Source organism: Corythoichthys intestinalis, chromosome 11, assembly GCF_030265065.1.
Source record: "Corythoichthys intestinalis isolate RoL2023-P3 chromosome 11, ASM3026506v1, whole genome shotgun sequence".
NCBI lineage: Eukaryota > Metazoa > Chordata > Actinopteri > Syngnathiformes > Syngnathidae > Corythoichthys > Corythoichthys intestinalis.
In genome coordinates this window covers 19,715,509-19,735,062 of record NC_080405.1, presented here as the reverse complement: position 1 = coordinate 19,735,062, position 19,554 = coordinate 19,715,509, and the positions used below count along the sequence as shown (strand labels likewise).

General features: G+C 36.6%; 1 protein-coding gene across 1 annotated transcript in view; it reads left to right on the top strand.

Annotated features, from left to right (window-relative positions):
- Positions 1 to 2,542: 2,542 nt before the first annotated feature.
- Positions 2,543 to 19,554, top strand: part of ccdc88b (coiled-coil domain containing 88B) — a 148,280-nt gene continuing 131,268 nt past the window's right edge. Inside the window, exons 1-3 of the mRNA XM_057850799.1 lie at positions 2,543 to 2,703; positions 9,335 to 9,483; positions 10,376 to 10,484. Of these exons, the coding sequence (XP_057706782.1) occupies positions 2,644 to 2,703; positions 9,335 to 9,483; positions 10,376 to 10,484 (318 nt within the window). The 5' untranslated portion in view covers positions 2,543 to 2,643. The remainder of the gene's footprint in view (positions 2,704 to 9,334; positions 9,484 to 10,375; positions 10,485 to 19,554) is intronic.

The following is a 19,554-nucleotide window of genomic DNA, read 5'->3' as shown; positions in this document are numbered from 1 at the left end:
AATGCCATAGACCGCAATAAATGTCCAATTCATTTAAACTGGAAGAACTGGCAGTGAATACTTACTTTTGAGTTCCATTGACGGCGGTAGACGTCCAATCAATATCAACTCGGAAGAGCCAATTGGACGTCTAGCGCCATCAGTGGGAGCTAATGAGTTACATGAATGCCTTGTAGGGGTGTCAAAATAAAAATAAGAGGTCATAATTTGTGAATAAATGGTTAAAATAGTTCACACTGAGATCAGAAATTAGACCTTGAAAAATATATCTACGTTAATTGTTCGTAAGAGAACCACATTGGGGAAACTCAAGGTAAAAAAGGATTAAACTTTTTTTTTTGTGGAGTTCAGAAGGAGGGAAACTACTTGTAAAATATAAATAATTAAAAAAAAAACACAATCCAAGGATGACTCACAGCAAGACAAAGAATATTACTGAGAAGTGCTTAGAATTGCTGATATTGTTCTTCAAACAACAAAAATTGCAACAATAAATACAACTGAGATCCAAAACAAGAAATGTTTCAGTAACCTCACAAAATAATATTGTACTTTGTTTCGTTCGTTTATTTGTTTATGTCAGGCATGACTCTCCTTGTCGAAACAGCAAATATATAAAACTCATAACAAAAAAAAGAGCAGCAAAACACATTAAGCCACATTGCAACATTAACTACATGCCTGAAAAGGAGTGGGAAAAATGAAAACTTATTTAATCCCATCCCTATTGTCATCTAATTAAGAACAAAAAAATTCTTGCTACTTCCTTCCAAAATGTAGGCAACTAAAAATTCAGTTCAAACAATTTAGTTCATACAACTACCTAAAAGTAAAAAAAAAAGAAAACTGTAGTTTTGTGATTCTTTCAAAGAGTAGTAACATAAACGGCAAGAAAAATATGTTGCTACCATTATACCCTACAACAAAAAAATAATAATAGGAGGAATGGTTAATAATTTGGAGCATGCATGGGTTTTCTCGCTCTGAATATAATTATGAATACCCAGGTTTGGTCCTAACATTGGTAGGGATAACCTGCATGTACACATTTCGCTGAGGACGGGACATTAATAAGACCAAACAATGGGTGAACAGGTTAGGGGGTCAGGGCTACATTTCTCGCGAATATGAACCTAATTTATTAATAGGCTAAATGATGGATGCAAATACAATTCTGTAGTGTTTTATATTAACTTTAATATGTAACAAATATAAAAATGGAGTCATCCTTTAGGTAAAACACCACTGCTTTTGTCCACAAGCACAGTCAAACTCAACAAAAAAATGAAAGCTCCTAAATTTGGGCCACGTTAAGACCTCATAAATAAAATGAAAATTAGGGAGAAGGGGGTAAGCTTTGGTTCACTACATTTCTCACAGTTTAATTAACGTTAACAGTAGAAAACACATACGGGAGGATAATTCTCTCTAAGCAGCTTCCTCCTCGAGTTTGTCAAATTCGCACAGATTAATATCATGCTGTGCAACTCTAATGCAAGTCGGACTCTCAGGAGAGAAAACTTGTGGTGTGTTCCCCACATCCACAACATTGATGTATTTTTACATTACTTACAGTGGCTCTTGCTTCCCCCAAAAAAACTTTGAACATCCCTCCTCTTCGAATGGGGCGGAGGAGGCAGCATGTTGTCGACATGTATTTCTGTCGGGGCAGTGAGTGTGTGTGTGGGGAGTCATCAAACGTACATTTGAGGGGAGAAAATGGGCTGGCACATTCAGCATTTGAAAAGGGATAAATGTAAGTCTGAACATAATGAAAATAATTCACTTAATAATGGTAGGGTCAGTTCTATCCTTACAACATATGGAAAGACAATCCAAATTACCTGTTTAACTGAAGTCATTATATAATGCAAATAAGATTGCTTCAAAGTTGGTGGGGGGCAATTTGAGCATGCTGAAAAGTCGGTAGTGTTATGTGTTACCGTTCCTATGCAAACCTACGCCCTTGATAAATACTGTTAACCCAAATCAATGCAAATTTGTATTTGTTTGTCTGTAACCACTAGAGAGCGCCAACGTACCAAGTGTAAATGCAGTTTCATGGGCTGAAATAGCAGTCTAAATATTATTCGGTTCATACTACCGTAAAATGGATTCATTGAAATGCCCCATATAAAACCAAGTTATCAGAAGAATTATTCCTCATATTCACTTCAAAGTCTACATTCCCTCTGCTACTACAAAGACACATTTTACATACATAAAAATGATTAATATAACTTACAAAAAGGATAAGAATGGTTTTGTTTCTGGTCACACTTGAGGAAATAAGGCCGGCTCATGAGGTCCCAGCACATGATTTATCAAATAACCATATGACATATGTTGTGACTTATTTGAATAATAGGAAAAATGGTAGATGCAAGGGTGTGGAAAGAATGCTGCTTCACGAATGCAACCCGAGCCTTTTGACAATTCCGGTGTGGTTTTGCAATGAAACAGGGCGTCACATTCAGAGAGGAAGACACTCTGACAAGGAGGAGGGGACGGGCCTCGCAAATGTCAAAGCACTTCACTTGACAGAAGATGGACTCTGTGAGAGTCACTACATTAAAGCACTGATATTGTTTGTTAATCATCTGCCTGACTGCTGGAGTGTCGCTCATCTATTGTGGCACTACAATGGACTCGAGCGTGATGGAGATAATAGAAGAATTCATGGAGAGTGCGTTGGTGCACTGGGTATGTCATTTAACATTTATCACTCTGGCCCAGAGAAAAGGTCATCACTTTTTCGTAACAATGCAGTGTAGAAAGTGAAAAAATCTCATATGGCTTTTGGTGTATTATCTCCATTATCTAGCCCATTCAAATACATTGATGGTGACTAAATAGATCATTTTTTCTGTTAAGCAAAACAAACAGCCTACTTCTCCTTTTTTGAAGCTTCCTTTGGCCTTTCATAAATGTTTTTCAGACTCAACACTTCTACATCCTTGGACGGCTTCCTTTTTGCTTTTCAAAAAAATAGCTACATTCAATTTGCCGGAACCCTTTAATGCACAAACTGTTTCCCCCCCCCCCAGCTTTATTTTTATTACATTCATATACTGTACGACAGGGGTCTCAAACATCTGGCCCACGGGCTAATTGTGGCCCATAGGACAATATTCTGCCCCAAATTTGACATCCAGTTGAAGTATTAGTGTTGCCTGCAGGTATTTTACAATGGGAAATAATAATAATAATAACAATAATAATAAAAAGATAATTAAGAAATATGTTCTAATATATGGTAATAAATTGACAACAGAGAAAAGAAATATTCAAATGAGCGTGGCCAGTATGTACTTTGCTCTGGGAACTTTTCATTTTTTTTTGGTTTTGTTTTGTAAATCTCTTGTGACCTCACATCACCAAACTCTTTAGCTGCCACTGACGGCACTAGATGTCCAATCCATTTTAATTGTAAGGCGATGGAAGTGATCGAATGATCGCTTCCAGCCCCTCCCAGTTGAAGTTATATTATCTAATTCTTATTTATTGCCATCAATAGGTTTTTTGAATACCAATTTTCATCTTTTACGAACTACTACAACACATATACTCTGTGACCTGGGCTGGCAGTGAATAAGATAAGAGAATTATATTTTTTGAATGGGCTGGCAGTGAATAAGATAAGAGAATTATATTTTTTGAATAGACGTGCACTGCAGTAGAGATGATACCCTGAGCCACCTGTATTTGTTCTTTTTCTTTCTGCTTGTCACCCATGGCATTATGTTGGATTTTTTTTTTCTGGGGTACATTGATATTTAGCATGATAATTAAGAGGACTTGCTGATTATCTAGCAATATGAGAAAACAGTTTACATTAATTCCCAAGTCAAACTAAACTCTAAACTGTGAGTGCAACTTAAGTCAAATTATAAATTCACTTTAAATTGATAATAACTATGATTCAATTATTATGCCAATGAAATATGTATTCTTCTTTATATCAGGGAGTATGATGTTTATCTTGTTAAATAACACAGTTTGCAATGGAAATGTTTTCGTAAAAATATTTCTCATTTGTGAACCTCAGCTGTTTAAACGTTTCTGTTACATTATGTTTCTGTTTTCAGAACTTTATAATTACTTTAAAAAAAGGAAGAGATTTATCTTAAATTCAGCATTCACATTAACCCTTTCAAGCACATATTTAACTCATTGACTGCCATTGACAGCATTAGACTTTCAATCAATTTTGACTGAGAGGAGAGAATGAACTTTCATTCATTCGGCTGTCATTGAAAGCATTAGAGGCCTCATCCATTTTGACCAAGAGGTGTGAATGAACGAATGTTCAGTCAAAATGAATTGGACGCCTGTCACGATCAATGGCATGCAATGAGTTAAACGTTATGTAAAAAAACCCACAAAAAAACAAAAAAAAAAACCCAAACAAAAAAAACCCAACAACTTTATAGTGTTACTTGGGGCCGTAAGCAATGTGTATTTCTGTTTTCAGACATATTAATTTTATTAATTTACTTCTTTATTACCATTGTATTAATTCACATATCTATTTAAAATGAATATATATATATATACATGGTGAAAAACACTCAGGTGACTTGAAGTTCCGCTCTGTGAACCCCAGTTTGGCCAAATTTCAAAATTGTCCTAAATGCATGTGTGATAGATCATTGGAAAGCTTAAAATCTAAATTCTGGGGGAAGAAAAATTTTAAACAGGGGGGCATTTAGAAAAATAAAATAAAAAATAAACAGCAAAACCCTAACTGGAGAGGAGCGCATGAAAGAGCATAATTAAAGACGCTATGATTTTAACGAGACATTATTGCGTACTTACCTTTTTTTCGATCCAAAAACTCCATGTAGCATGTATGACCAAGTGTCAAGACACAGCTGTAAATGGCCACAGCAGGATCTTTTGGGGATTTTATGGGTGAAACATGGTCATATAACAAGGGTCGCAGATGCAGAAATCGCAGACATCAAGGAGTGGTCCAGATTTTCTTTTTCATATGTTTACCCTTTTAAATGATTTTTTCCCCATTTTTTTGTCTTTGTTTGGATCAATTATTTATCATCTAAAATATTGGGGAAAATGAGACAGTAACAAAAAAAATTAAATACAAATAAGCGATAGTTATGAGGTAGATAGATATCCGTGACTTATTTACAGACTAGGAGTGGGAACCTCTTGGTACCTCACGATACGATACGATTTGAGATCCAAAGCTCACGATAACGATGATCTGGCGATATGGTGATATAACGATTATCGATACATTGATCAGAAAATCATTCTGGGATATTCTACAAACAACCAATAAACAGAAAAACAAGCTTCTGCTGTGAATTGGAATGAGTTTATCACTAGTAGACGTCTAATCCATTTGAACCGGGAGTGTGGCAGCGAATGAACATCCATTCATTCGCTGCCATCCCTCCCACTTCAAACGTATTGAACGTCTATGGCCGTCCGTGGCAGCCAATGCCAGGCAATGAGGTAATTTTGGGCCATTTAAGGTCATTTACCTCTTGATTTTCAGGTACTTCCTGTTGATTTTGGGGTATTTTATGGGTCACTTCCTATTTATTTTGAGTTACAGAACATGACGTGACCTGGGAAAAACCCAAATGAATAGGCAGTGACTCAAACTCAACAGGTAACCTGTAAATGCCCTGAAAATCGGACAGAATGACTGAACGCTCTGGTTTTGAATGAACGAACGTTTCCAGTCTAAATGGATTGGGCGTCAAGCACCGTCAATGCAGCCTTAGAGTTAATTGAGACCCTATTATGGTGGAAGATTTTGGTAGCAACTTGTTGGTTCATTTTTATTTATTTATTTTTAGACATTGACACCTTTTTAAAACGATATTTCGACTCTTGGCAGGAGCATATCGATAACCTTTTGGGATACAAAGTATCACGATATATCACAATTCCGATATATTGTCACACCCCTATTACAGACACAAATTTTTTCATTGTGACGTAATTTGTATAAAGGTTTAAAATATGCCAGTGAATATTTTTTTTAAGTCGTTTTTTTTTTAAAAACTAAATATTAGACATCAATTAATGATTCTAAGCTAAAAATGACAGACATTTCGAATAATAAATAAATATAATTATTTACCTTCTTTTTATGGATGGGTTGAAACAAAAGCGGTTGCGCGAAGTCTGTAAACGGGAGTCCTCAGGGTAAAACGGACAAATTAAAAATATCTCGGGGGCCCAATGTGCCATGAATCCTCTATGGCAGCATATAGACATATTGTTCTATCAAACACAACAGTTCTTTTGGCTTAAAATGCAGCAGTTTATTTTAAAGAGGGGTGCAAGAGCAAAAACTGCTTTTTCAGTCTTGACTGTGTTTTCCGCCATATACATATAATACAATAATGATTAATAATTAAGAAAAAAAAAAAAAAAAGAAAATGTATGATTATAATAACAATTGCTCATATTTAAGTTTTTTTTTTTTTTTAAATGACCAGAAATAGTCACTTGCTCTATCCTTATAGAGCAAGTGACTATTTCTTTTAAAGGTCTTAAATGTCAACTTTTAAATCTTCTTCTTTTTTCCTTTCGGCTTTTAAACTAAAACTAACTTGTAAATAGTGAAACCATCTTCAAACTCTCAGTCCATGTTTCTCTATCCCATGCTTACTGGTAGAGAGTCTTTTAATGTTTTAATTGGGCACCGGCAGAAAGGGCACTTTTTTTCATCCAGGTTACAATAAGGCTCACGTACCACTTGGGGTTTATAAGCATGTGACCGATGGTCAGTCAGGCTCTTAAGAATGTCACATTCTTCATTGCGCCTGCAGCTTAAAGACATTGTGCATCTTCCTTGAGGGGATTTTGTCAATGTACTTACTCAGCAACATGGGAGCTGTCTCCCTGCGAGTCATGTGCCAAATGACGTGCACCAAGTTGTTTACACTTAAGGCCTCGAGCGCATGGCATAACCTCACATGCCCAGCCACGTCCAGGCAGGGGCTCTGTTTGCCGACAGTGCAGGTGGAAATAAACTTCATTATACCGCCATTTGCATTTGGCAGCCCTTCTTAGCAGAGCTTGAAACATTGGCTGCGGCCCCATTTGGCTGCTTGTCACTAGCACACCAGTCCCACCTGGCCACACAGGTGGAAGCGACTTCTGTGTGGCAGTTTGTGTGAAAAGGCTCCCCGTCTCTATTGTTGTCACACTCAGGAGTCATTCACTGATTGCTGACTGAGGCCCATCAGGACCAAAACCATGTTTTTTTTAAACCCTGGTCCCATGATTTTATTAATCTATAATATAATTCAGATTTCAATTGTTCTTCCACAATTTAATTCACAAATGCCTCAGTTGTTTATGTATATGCTATTCATATTATTTGTTTGTATAGACATCTGACACGATGGCTGTAAATCATCTTAAACATACGGTTAGAAATGGAGAAACTGCGTTAGATTATGTGGGAATATTTTTATGCTAGCTGGTGAAATTTGGATTTTGGGCATAGGCGAAGTTTGACTTTTGTGGCGGGGGTGGGGGGGTGGACATGTTGACCCCGAAACGCGCTGTCAGCAATAAAATTAACTTACAAGATATATGCTCGGTTAGTAGCTTAGCCCATGCTCGTAAATACAGTTATGTGCGTGTGTGCGTGCGTGTATGAGCGTGCTTGTTTTTCTGTGGAGAAGTAGACACCGATTTTTGCGTTCCAGGGAGAATTCAATGTTTTTCCAGTCACTCACACCTTTGAATATGGTACATCTTTAGTGGACATACTGAAACGCATTTCATGGTCCATATCTTCAATCCTTGGTTCTTGCTCAGTAGTTGTCGCTTTTGAAAGCTTAGGCTACATAAAACTCTACGTATATCCATATTGTTTCTTCTGTCCTTTGGTGGTTTTGGCTAAGCAAAGTAAATGAACATCTTTAAGGTGCTAGTCACATAATCTGTTCGAAGATTTTGACTCATTATAAATTTTTTTTTTTCGTTCGTTTAATTCATTTTTTTTGTTTGTTTTATTGCTTTGCAACTTTTATATATTCATTTACCAGTAAAGTCTTAATTTTAAATCCATGTATTGGAAAGTCAGTTGCATACAATGACAATTTCGGCCAACAGGGGGGGCTATACCCGGCCCCCCATTAATCTCCGTGTATGATTTTGGGGCACTTCCTGTTGACATTGCTGTGTTACTTCCTCTTGATTTTGGGTCAATTTCTGTTGGTTTAGGATCAAATCCGGGTCTCTCCATGTTAACTTTGGAGCAATTTCTGTTGTTTTTGGTACATTTTCAGGAATAAAAAAAAAATAAAAATAAAAAAATAAAATGTGTACATATACACACACACACACACACACACACATATATATATATATATATATATATACACACACACACACACACACATATATATATATATATACACACACACACACACACACACACACATATATATATATATATATATATATATATATATATATATATATATATATATATATATATTAGGGCTGTCAAAATTATCGCATTAACGAGCGGTAATTAATTTTTAAAATTAATCCCCTTAAAATATTTGACGCAATTAACGCACAAATGCCCCGCTCAAACAGATTAAATTGAGAGCACAGTGAAAGGTGTACTTGTTGTGTTATTCAGAGTTTTGCCGCCCTCTGCTGGTGCTTGGGTGCGACTGATTTTATAGGCTTCAGCACCCATGAGCATTGTGTAAGTAATTATTGACATCAACAATAGCGGGCTACTAGTTTATTTTTTGATTGAAAATTTTACAAATTTTATTAAAACGAAAATATGAAGAGGGGTTTTGATATAAAATTTCTATAACTTGTCTTTTAAGAACTACAAGTCTTTCTGTCCATGGATCGCTTTAACAGAATGTTAATAATGGTAATGCCATCTTGTTGATTTATTGTTATCATAAAAAGAATACAGTACTTATGTACCGTATGTTGAATGTATACAGGTATATCCATCTTGTGTCTTATCTTTTCATTCCAACAATAATTTACAGAAAAATATGGCGTATTTTATAGATGGTTTGAATTGCGATTAATTGCGATTAATTACGATTAATTAATTTTTAAGCTGTAATTAACTTGATTAAAATTTTTAATCGTTTGACACCCCTAATATATACAGTATATATAAGTTATACAAGTTCAAATGGTTGAAATTGCTCCAAAAAGTTTTTTTCTTTTCTTCCTGGGGCCTAGTCAAACGTCAAATATGATAACATGGGAATTCCTTTTTTGTAATTATATGCTGAAATGTGAATGATGTGTATTTACATACATAGTAGTGTTTATTATTATTATTTTTTTATAGGTTCAGCTTTTTGAGAAGATGGTGGAGATGGAGAACAGTTACCCACTCTACAGCCAGTATATTGAAGTAAACCCGGTGTCCCATAATTCCCGAGACTGCTACCTCAGACTTACGAATGGGATTTTCCTCAATGAGGTCATGAGGATCATGTAAGTCTTGTTTACAACTAATTACTGTCACGTTAATATATGATGATTCAGAATAGTGGACAGATGGTTAGCATGACTGCCTCACAGATCTGTTCAGTTCGAAATTTGAATCTACAGTATCAGAGTGAATGTGCGTGGAAATAGTTGTTTGTCTATATGTGCTCTGTGATCACCTGTCAGCTCGAAGTCAGTCCAAAGAATGATTATAAGTGATGCAGAAAGTAGACAGTATACATGATTTGGTGCTAATCTGATGAAAAGAGTGAACGTATTCATCTCTTAAAGGTTAACAAGGGTAACATTGCAATGAGATAAGAAAAATTGCTGCACTAATGCAATATGAACACATGAAATTGAATCTATGAAGCATCATTCGAATTAAAATTACTTTTATTGTCTTGCATGATCTTAACATAACATTTATCACACTCACATTCCTAATGCTTGCATTGTTCTACAGTCACTTTGATAAATGGCATCAATGTGGGTTCCATTCATATTTGCCACAAATATCCAGTGAAACATGAAATGAGTTCTGCATATACTGCGCCCTGTTAGTCATCTCCGCTGAATTCGACCTCATCGTGTTCATTTTTAACCACATTCGAGCCGTATCTCTCACAATTGACAAGACGGGATTTTCGGTCAGCGGTTGGGCAGAAGGCTGATTAATTTGGCCTGACTTAACCTCAGTTATTTCAACAGCTAATTGCATGAGGATTCTCACTGGCAGCGTGGAGGGCTCATTAAAATTTTATTCACCGGCTACAGAACTCCACCACTACATACAGATTTTTTTCTCTATCTGGGGGGAATTGTGGCCGCGCTGTTTGATCAAGCTGCAGTAAATACACTTCCATGTCTATGTGACGCTTGCGTCTGTGTTTCCCAGAGACCCCAATCCAAGGGTGGAGAGGTTGTACGACAGTGATACAGATGACTACATGCAGAGAATACAGAACTTTTCCATTTTAAATCGACACCTTCGAGCATTCTACCAGGTAGGACGTGAGTCACCGCTAGGGAACAAGAGAAGTTTTGGGTTGTTCCACAATTTGAGGACATATTGGCATCAAAATTCGGAAAAAATAGGCCTTCACTTTTCTAACTATATACTACAAAATCTTCAATAATATGTAAACCTGGTAGGAGATTGATTAGTTTATCTGACAGCTCAATGATGAAAAATTTATGACGTGGTTTATTTGATATTTACAATATTTGGTATAATCACAGTAACAGGATTGCAAATCTGTAGGAGTACTAATTTAAGGTTTTTTTTCTAAGGAGTCAAAGGCTAGGTTCACACCGCATGTCTTATTGCACAATTCCGATTTTGTGTCTTATCTGTTTTTTGGCGTACCCGTTCAGACTGCCTTTGTCCTTTGAGCCCGTTCAAGTATTACACATGCGCACTATCTAAAGTCCGACACGCGCTGAGCAAACTGATCCGCATGCACAGAAGCATCAAAACAAATGACTACACATGCTGGATGTACGTCATTCCAGGGTGATCATATTTTATTTCCCAAAAGAGGACACAAATAACAGACATTAATAATGAAAGATTAGTCTTACTGTATATTCAAAGTTTATATGGAGTGATGGATGATGATTGCATGTTGCTCACACAAATAAGCCTTATGTGTGTGCGTCAGTTTGCCCTGACCACATGCGAAAGTGACCCAGATTGGATTTGAAATGGTCCACTCTTATGTGACTTGTCACGTACAGACCGTTAATGCTTCACTCGAGTTGGAAAAACATGAAAAAATCCGATTTGTACATTAAGACCTGCGGTCTAAACCTAGATTTACCTATCCTTGTGGTCAGTAGTAAACTAAGTAGTTTATAGTAGTAAAAGCTAGCTTTTACTACTGACCACAAGAATAAGTAAATAAATCAAAATTAAATTATTAAAAATTAATTATGTTATGTTTATATACAGTGATTCCTCGTTTTTTGCGGTTAATGGGACCAAAACCTGTCGCGATAAATGAAAAATCGTGAAGTAGCGAAGTAGCAAAAAAAAAAAAAAAATCAATGTATCTATTCAGATTTAGCATTGGAAAGATACATAAAAGACATTTTTCCTCCTTTTCCCCCCAAAGTATAATTAAAAAAAAAATCTATATTTTTTTATAAATGTTTTTTCAAATGTAATAATTTTGTTAAATTTTCAATTTATTACTGTCCAAGCGAATCATTTTTAAAGAAGAATAAAGAACTATAGTAAAAAAATGTTTGGCTTTATTAAATGCTTTATTGAGTGAGTCCACTCACTCCACTCCGCTGCTCACATACACACAATGAGTTGCCACAGCAACTGTTTAACAAGTTAAACGATGATTGACACATGTGGCATGTCTGAAGTTTGTGACTCTGGCAAGATATGACACAAACATCTGTCAACATTGTTACCTTTAAAAAACAACTCCAGTGCTTGGTCTGACGAACAAAGAGTAGGGAGAGGAAGGGAGGGAGCGAGAGTGAGACTACGCGACCGGCTCAGGACAGCTCATCTGTTTTGTTTTTTTTTTTAATTGAAAAAAAAAATCTGCGATGGACTGAGGGTGCGTAGTTTGAAGCGCAGAGTAGTGAGGGATAACTATTATCATTATTAAAACAAATGTTTCCACATTTACATGAGGGCTCGATGAAACAAATCAAAATATGAAATTAAATTGAATCAACATGAAACATAATTGTTGTATTTGAGATACAATTTGGTGATCAGATTAAGAGAAAATGCCATTTTAGGGGATATTCTAGACATATTCAGTGTTTATAAATATTGAAAATATTATTTTCACTTAGGGATTTTTATATATTCATTTTTAATAAATTTGTTTTCAGGAGAAGTGAATAACTCAGAAACTGAATGTTTGAGTACAAAGTTTTTTAGTTTTTTTTTTTTTTTTTTTTTTTTTTTTTTTTAAAAAAACGTGGATTATATAAAATATCAAGGGCGGGATGTAAAATCCAATCGGGAACGAACTTTTTAGTTTGTTTGTACTCTTTACAACATTGGTTCGAATTATTAGTATGACTGAATTTCATGAGTGTTTTTAGAAAAAACTTCAAATGGATATGCCAATGAATATCGCGGAAATATACTGCTTCGTATTAGCTGTACATCAACACAACAACAACGAAAAACTACTTACTCATTTAATACTCACGTTAACCCTCAAAAGTGTAAACACATACACTTGTGTTGTCACTGTATCAAACAGTTTTTTTTAAAAATATGATTTGATGAGTGTTGACACTTGAGCAGGGTGTGATTTCATTAAATTGAGCAGTTTTTCCCAATATCGAGCCACATTTCTGTGCAATTTTGTAATCATTATAATTTGGAAGACTTCGCTTAACTTCATCTCTGGAGTGTCAAATCAACAATACATTTATTTTCACTTTACAAGGATTTAAAAGATTATAAATCGCAAACAATGGGTAATTAGTTGTAAAAATCTAACCCAAAAGAGCTGCAAGATTTGCTTTGCCTAAAAGCCCACAAAATAAAAGATCTAGATGAAAGAGAGGTGCAATGGCTATTTTGGTGCAAGTACCGAAACAACTTCCAGCTCATTATAAATAGAAAAGCCTCTTAAAAGGCAGATGCATACTTCTACTAAAACATCACTCAAGGCAACAAGGAAGAGAAAGGAATGAAGGAAGACGTTTCTCGCTGAAAGGTTGCAAAAACAGAGAACAAAACGGAAAAGTGAGGCAACTATTAGTCTCAGTACAAGAACATTCCTCCTAGGGATATTGTAAATAGTTGAAAGTGCACTCAGGGGATGGCGGCACATTTGCACGAACAAGAAGATGAAACAGAATATTTCCTTCCTCTATTATGAAGCAAATTGGGTGATTTTCTTTTAGACGCCATTGTAGTTGGCGGTGGGGAGATATTTAGGAGAGGAGCAGGCAGTCTATCATACAAGTTGCATTATCATTTTGTGCTGTGCATATGGGCTGGTGTCACTTGAGAAAATTACCCACTAGTTTCTCTCAAGGTGGATAACCAAAAGAAAAAAGTCTTCACGAGCACTGTCAGGTGGAGTCGCTAGTGACACACACAGCAACGGCTGTCTTTCAGGTTTCACTTCCCCATTTTGAGTGAGACGCTCGTGTCCTTGAAACCTCAGAGCAGAGCAAGTCATACTGACACTGGTGTTAATTGATTCACACCGAGTTAGTGTGAGACAACTTGTGAATGTGTATTTGACACGAGGCACTCATGCAGACAAAGACGCTTTTCCTACATAAAAAAAATGTGTTTGGGATAAGTAGCATTTTATTGCTACATGTGGGATTCATTATAAAAGTTCACAAGTGAACTGAAGTTTTAACAGTTGCATAGACTGCCAAAGGAGAGTCAAGTATTATCAGCTTGTGGATGGCGTGGCTCAGTGGAAGAGTAGTTGTCCCCCAACCTAGAGGTTGATGGTAACACTTTATAATAACTATCTGTTTTACTAGTTAATAGATCATTAGTAAACTGTTGATAAATAATTTATTGTTGATTTGTGAAGTATTTGTTAACAGTTTGTTAAGCATTTACAGGGTGTTCTTAACCTGAAACACAGTTTGTGTAGAAACGTTTCAAGTTTTTGTGTGTAACGTTTGGCATTTCTATCTTTTCAGGTTAAGAAATGCCGTTCACTTCAAAAGAAAAGGCATTTTGATAAGGCATTTTGCAGGGAGCGCTCATGTTGCACATTTATGAAAATCTGCCATAGAACCAACAAACATTTGTACTTTTCTTTGTATATTTAACCAATAAAACATATGACCTTCAACATAAAGTGTATATAGTTTTATTAAGATCCATCAACTAGCATGGGCATTTAGAATGGGATCAACCATATTGGAACACCCTGTAAATGCTTAACAAACTGTTAACAAATACTTCACAAATCAACAAATCATTTATCAACAGTTTACTAATGATCTATTAACTAGTAAAACGGATAGTTATCATAAAGTGTTACCAGGTTGTGGGTTCAATTCTCTGCCCTGATGAACTTGCCTAAGTATCCTTGAGCAAGATACTGAACCCCACATTGCTCCTGGTGCTGCATCATCAGTAGGTGAATGGCGATGTAGTGTAAAGTGCCTTGAAAGGTGGATAAAGCGCTACACAAGAATAACACCTACCTACCTTGAATCCAGTAGAACTATTACAACCAACGGGTACACTACTGAGCCTTTTTTAAAGCAAGACTATTACAAACTTGGTATAGAATGAGCCACATTTTTTAATACGTATGGAAAGACAGGAATAATGGGATATGAATCCAGCTCTCTTCTGTGGTTACTCTGACTCATTGGTATTGTTCCGCTAGGGTAAAATTCAGAGGCTCGAAAACAGTCGCTGTTTCAACCATAAACAATGGAAACTACTGTAGTAATCCAGCAGCGTTTTATGCTATTTAATTAGACTCCACATGAGAAACCTCACCTGAATTGACAAACTGATAGTTCTTTTCTGCGGGTGGTAGTGCACGGCTGTTCTTAGGCGGTTGAGTGAATTGTCTAAGTAAATCTGGATATGTGATTGTTTGATGTAAACATCAGACTGAAGCCCCACAGATGGCTAACATCGTGACAGAAAATAATTCCTAGACTGCGTGGGGAGTGGGAAGTGAAACAATTTAGAGGAAAGTAAAGCTGAGCAACCAGGGTAATGTAAGAGACCAGACCCGCTTGAAAGTCATTAGTTGGATTCCAAGGAAGAACATTACTATCATTATTCTACCTATAATGTACCTTTTATTTTCACCAAAGTTATTACTTATTTGCACTATATAATGATTTCAGTTATACAATTTAGGTCTTTAGATTTTCTTTCCATATGTTGTATGGATAGAATTGACCCTACCATTATTAAGTGAATAATTCCCATTACGTTCAGACTTAGATTTACCCCTTTTTCGTGATGAATGTGTCGTTTGATTGGCTGATGACTAGACCCCCCCCCCTTAGTCCCCCTCCTACCACAAACGCACACACACACAACCTCAACAGAAATACATGCCGCCTCCTTCACTTCCTTCGAAGAGAAGTGATATTAAAAGTCCTTTTCGGCCACCACCAGCAGCAGCAGCAGCAGCTACCACTGTAAGTAATGTAAAAAGACATCAAAGTTGAGGACGATGGTAACACGCCACTAATTTTGCTAGTGACAGTCCGACCGACATCAGAGTTGGCATAGCATTAAACTGTGTGAACTTGTTAACCTGCGAAACTTGAGTACCCTGCAAAAATACACCTCCTTAAAAAGAGTTAAATTATCTTGTTTTCAGTGTAAATCTACTAGAAATAGTATAAGACCGTGTTTTTTGCATTGAAATAAGACTGAAAAAAAGGGAGTCGTCTTATATTCGCGGTCTAGACGTTATACCCATTCACGAAACTAGATGGCGCCAGATATCATTGAAGCGATGTTCTGTCATGACAGATCTCAGCTACTCTCAAGTTTAACCAGTTTACATTGTTTTATTGCAATGTTTTTCCTTATTCAGATTTGTTTCAAGACTAGTTACAGTAAGACTTCACTTTGATGGTTAATGCAGTTATTGCAATTTTGCTGTTTTATCACAATAGATTGGTTTATTTACATTTCAAAAACAAGAAGCCATTCATTTACGAATGTGAATGCACTTTAGTTCACATATTTAAATGTTCACATTTTAAGATTTGAATGAGGCAAAATAACATGCTTTTTCTCTCAAATATATTGTAATAATCATTTGTTTCGGATGTACTGTAGTTATTTTCTGTATAAAAATTAATTTGGTGTTCAAAAAGTCTTTTTTCAAACTTGAGTCTTGAAAAAGAGGGTATCGTCTTATAATCAGGACCGTCTTATATTCGGGCCAATACGGTAAGAGAAATTATCTGCCAGTGCTTCAAATAAATTTTACTCAGATTTCTTGAAATAAGAAAAATACCTAGCTTAAAGTAAGATTGACAGACCTATTTATGGTCTAATTATAAACTTGCAGTGCATTTATTTATTGAAAAATATTTTTATTTGCATCTTATGCAGACATTTTCAGATAATCATACATTGAGCATAATTGAGATAAAAGTTTAATCCCGATTGAGAATTTTTTCCCCCCATAATTGCTCAACCCACTGCTGCACTTCAGAGATGAAAATAAGGGAAAAGAAGATGAAAGAGGCAACCAATTGAATCAACTTATTACTCTTGTGGTGAAGGACAATGTAGACTAACATGTATAGGTTGAGTAGTATCTCCCCAAAAAACAACCATGTAAATTTCCTTTAAATGAAGCAGGGAGAATTCTTCTATTTTGAAAAATGACTTTCTCCCATGAAGATAATCATTTGAACTTTTTTCATTTTTACGTAGGAAACACCTCAGCATATTCGTGGGAAATGTAGCCCTGACCCACATTCACCTAATCTGTTTGGTCTTATTAATGTCCTGTCCCCGGCAAAAAGTGTACAGGCCGGTTATGCTGTTATAGCGTCCCTACCAATGTTGAGACCAAACCTACTACCTTGCACCAAAGTTTGTGGGTTGGCGTGATAATGAGGCCAATTTTAGGAAAAATAAAAGGTTCAATACAAAAAATATTCACTTTAGTTTTTCTAGGAATCCTGTATTTCATTGATTGGCAAGTGACTTGTATTGACTTGAAATGGTGATATATCGTGACACTTTGTATCCCAAAAGGTTATCGATATGCTCCTGCCAAGAATCGAGATATCGTTTTGAAAAGGTGTCAATGTCTAAAAAAAACAATAATAAAAATGAACCAACAAGTTGCTACCAAAATTTTCCACAATAATAGTGTCTCAGTTAACTCTAAGGCTGCATTGACGGTGCTCGACGCCCAATCCATTTAGACTGGGAACGTTCGTTGATTCGAAACCAGTGCATTCACAGTTATTATGTTCAATTTTCAGGGCCATTGCAAGTCACTTGCTGTTCATTTTAGGGCATTTACAGGTCATTTTCTGTTGAGTTTGAGTCACTGCCTATTCATTTGGGGGATTCCTAGGTCATTTCCTGTTCTGTAAATCAAAATAAACAGGAAGAGACCCATAAAATACCCCAAAATCAACAGGAATTAACTGAAAATAAACAGGTAAATTACCTTAAATGGCCCAAAACTACCTCATTGCCTGGCATTGGCTGCCACTACCTACCATAGACGTCCAATCCATTTGAAGTGGGAGGGATGGCAGCGAATGAACGAATGTTCATTCGCTGCCACCCTCCCAGTTCAAATGGATTGGACGTCTACTAATGATAAACTCATTCCAATTCACAGCAGAAGCTTTTTTTTGTTTATTAGTTGTTTGTAGAATATCCTAAAATGATTTCCTGACCAATGTATTGATAATCGCTGTATCGTCAGATCATCGTTATCGTGAGCCTTGTATTGAAAATCGTATCGTATCGTGAGCCAAGAGGTTCCCACTCCTATTGATGTGTATTCCATATGTTTTACATATGATAATGCTGTGCGTAATTTATTTATCTGTGTTGTTGCAGACCACAATAAATGAACGTGGAATATAAGCCGTGCTCTTAAGTCGGAACGCCACCTTCGATACCTTTTGCCACTTTAAACGAACTAGTTAGAGACATCAATCACCCGTCTTTTACCCTCTGCCTTTCAATAAAAGAATTGTTATTTAGGAGCAGGAACAGAGCAAAACAGACAACTCTTCACCATAAAATACCTAAAAAAAAAAATCTGGAGGCGGCACCACTGTCTCCAGTTATAAAACTAACGAGCATCCAAAGTGACATTTTAATTCAGTTGGATAAACTACAGTGGAAATCTGGTGTATAAAAGTGCATCATTCTTGACAGCTTACAGCCAGTAGCAGGCCAAACAGAAGACTATGAAATATGGAAATCATAATGTTGCAGATGGGTTTTAATTCTCTTCACTAGTCCAGCCAGAAGCCTGGTGGAAACGTTGCTTCCTGAATGCAGAACTTTAAAGCGGTTGATTATTTTCAGAGGCAGACTTGTCGAGAGATCAGGACTAATTCCCAGTCCTTTGCCATGGAAAACATTGCATTTTTGCTAGGAAGGCAGGCAGGGAGAAGCTGGCATGTAGTGCAACTACAGATAATTGAACTTGTGTCAGCCATGCCGTTAATCTGCGGAATAAGCGGCGTATTGATGATGTTGCCAAAATTGTGACGTCCGCACTGCACATTTCATTTTTCTTGCCCATGAATTGGCCATTTGGATGACAAAACAAAAAAATTGAATTTCCAGCAAGCTTTTCGGGCAGTGAGTCACTCTCTTCATAACACACCAGTACTGAAGAAGCAGAAGCCTCAGGTTGGCGGAAAACAAAGGATCTCTGCCCTCCGTGCGTATCCTCTCCAACAGCGCGCACTTAAAACCTGCAGGATGCGGCAGAGTGAGCTGTAATTGGGACACCCCCCCACCACCACACCACTCTGCTGATTGTGTGTCCATGGATACAGCAGGAAAAATGCGAACAGGTGGTAGAGCAGCAAGCCAAAGTCAGTCTGTGGCTCCGTGACAATAAACATTTTTTGATTAACAGCAAAATAGTTTCGTCCTCACCACTGAAGCCCATACATGGTAAATTAGCAGCTTGGAAGGTGGCATCATTTGCCTGTCTTATGTGTGGGGGGTGAGGAAAAGAAAAAAAAACAACAAAGGCTTATGCTGTTCCCGCCAGAAATGACAGATTTCTGGACAGGCAATATCTCAGATTGTCCAGTTGGATTCATCATTAATCAGAACTTGATGCAAGATCTGTTCAAGTTGTGGTTATCTCTCTCTCTCCCTCGGTCTCTCTCTCTCTCTCTCTGGTAAATATTTCTGAACAGAAATGAGTTTGTTTGCGCTGTACAAATGTACCCGTGGGAATGAATGTTGAACATTCGCCACATGCTGGCTCATCCTGCATGTCTGGTCTCAGTGAAGCGGCATCGTCATCGCCATCATCCAAACTTTCCACCAGCTTGTTTGTGTTGCAAACAAAGGGAGCAGCTTTTGCTCCTCTAAGTTTTTTTTCTTTTTGTTCAATGTCT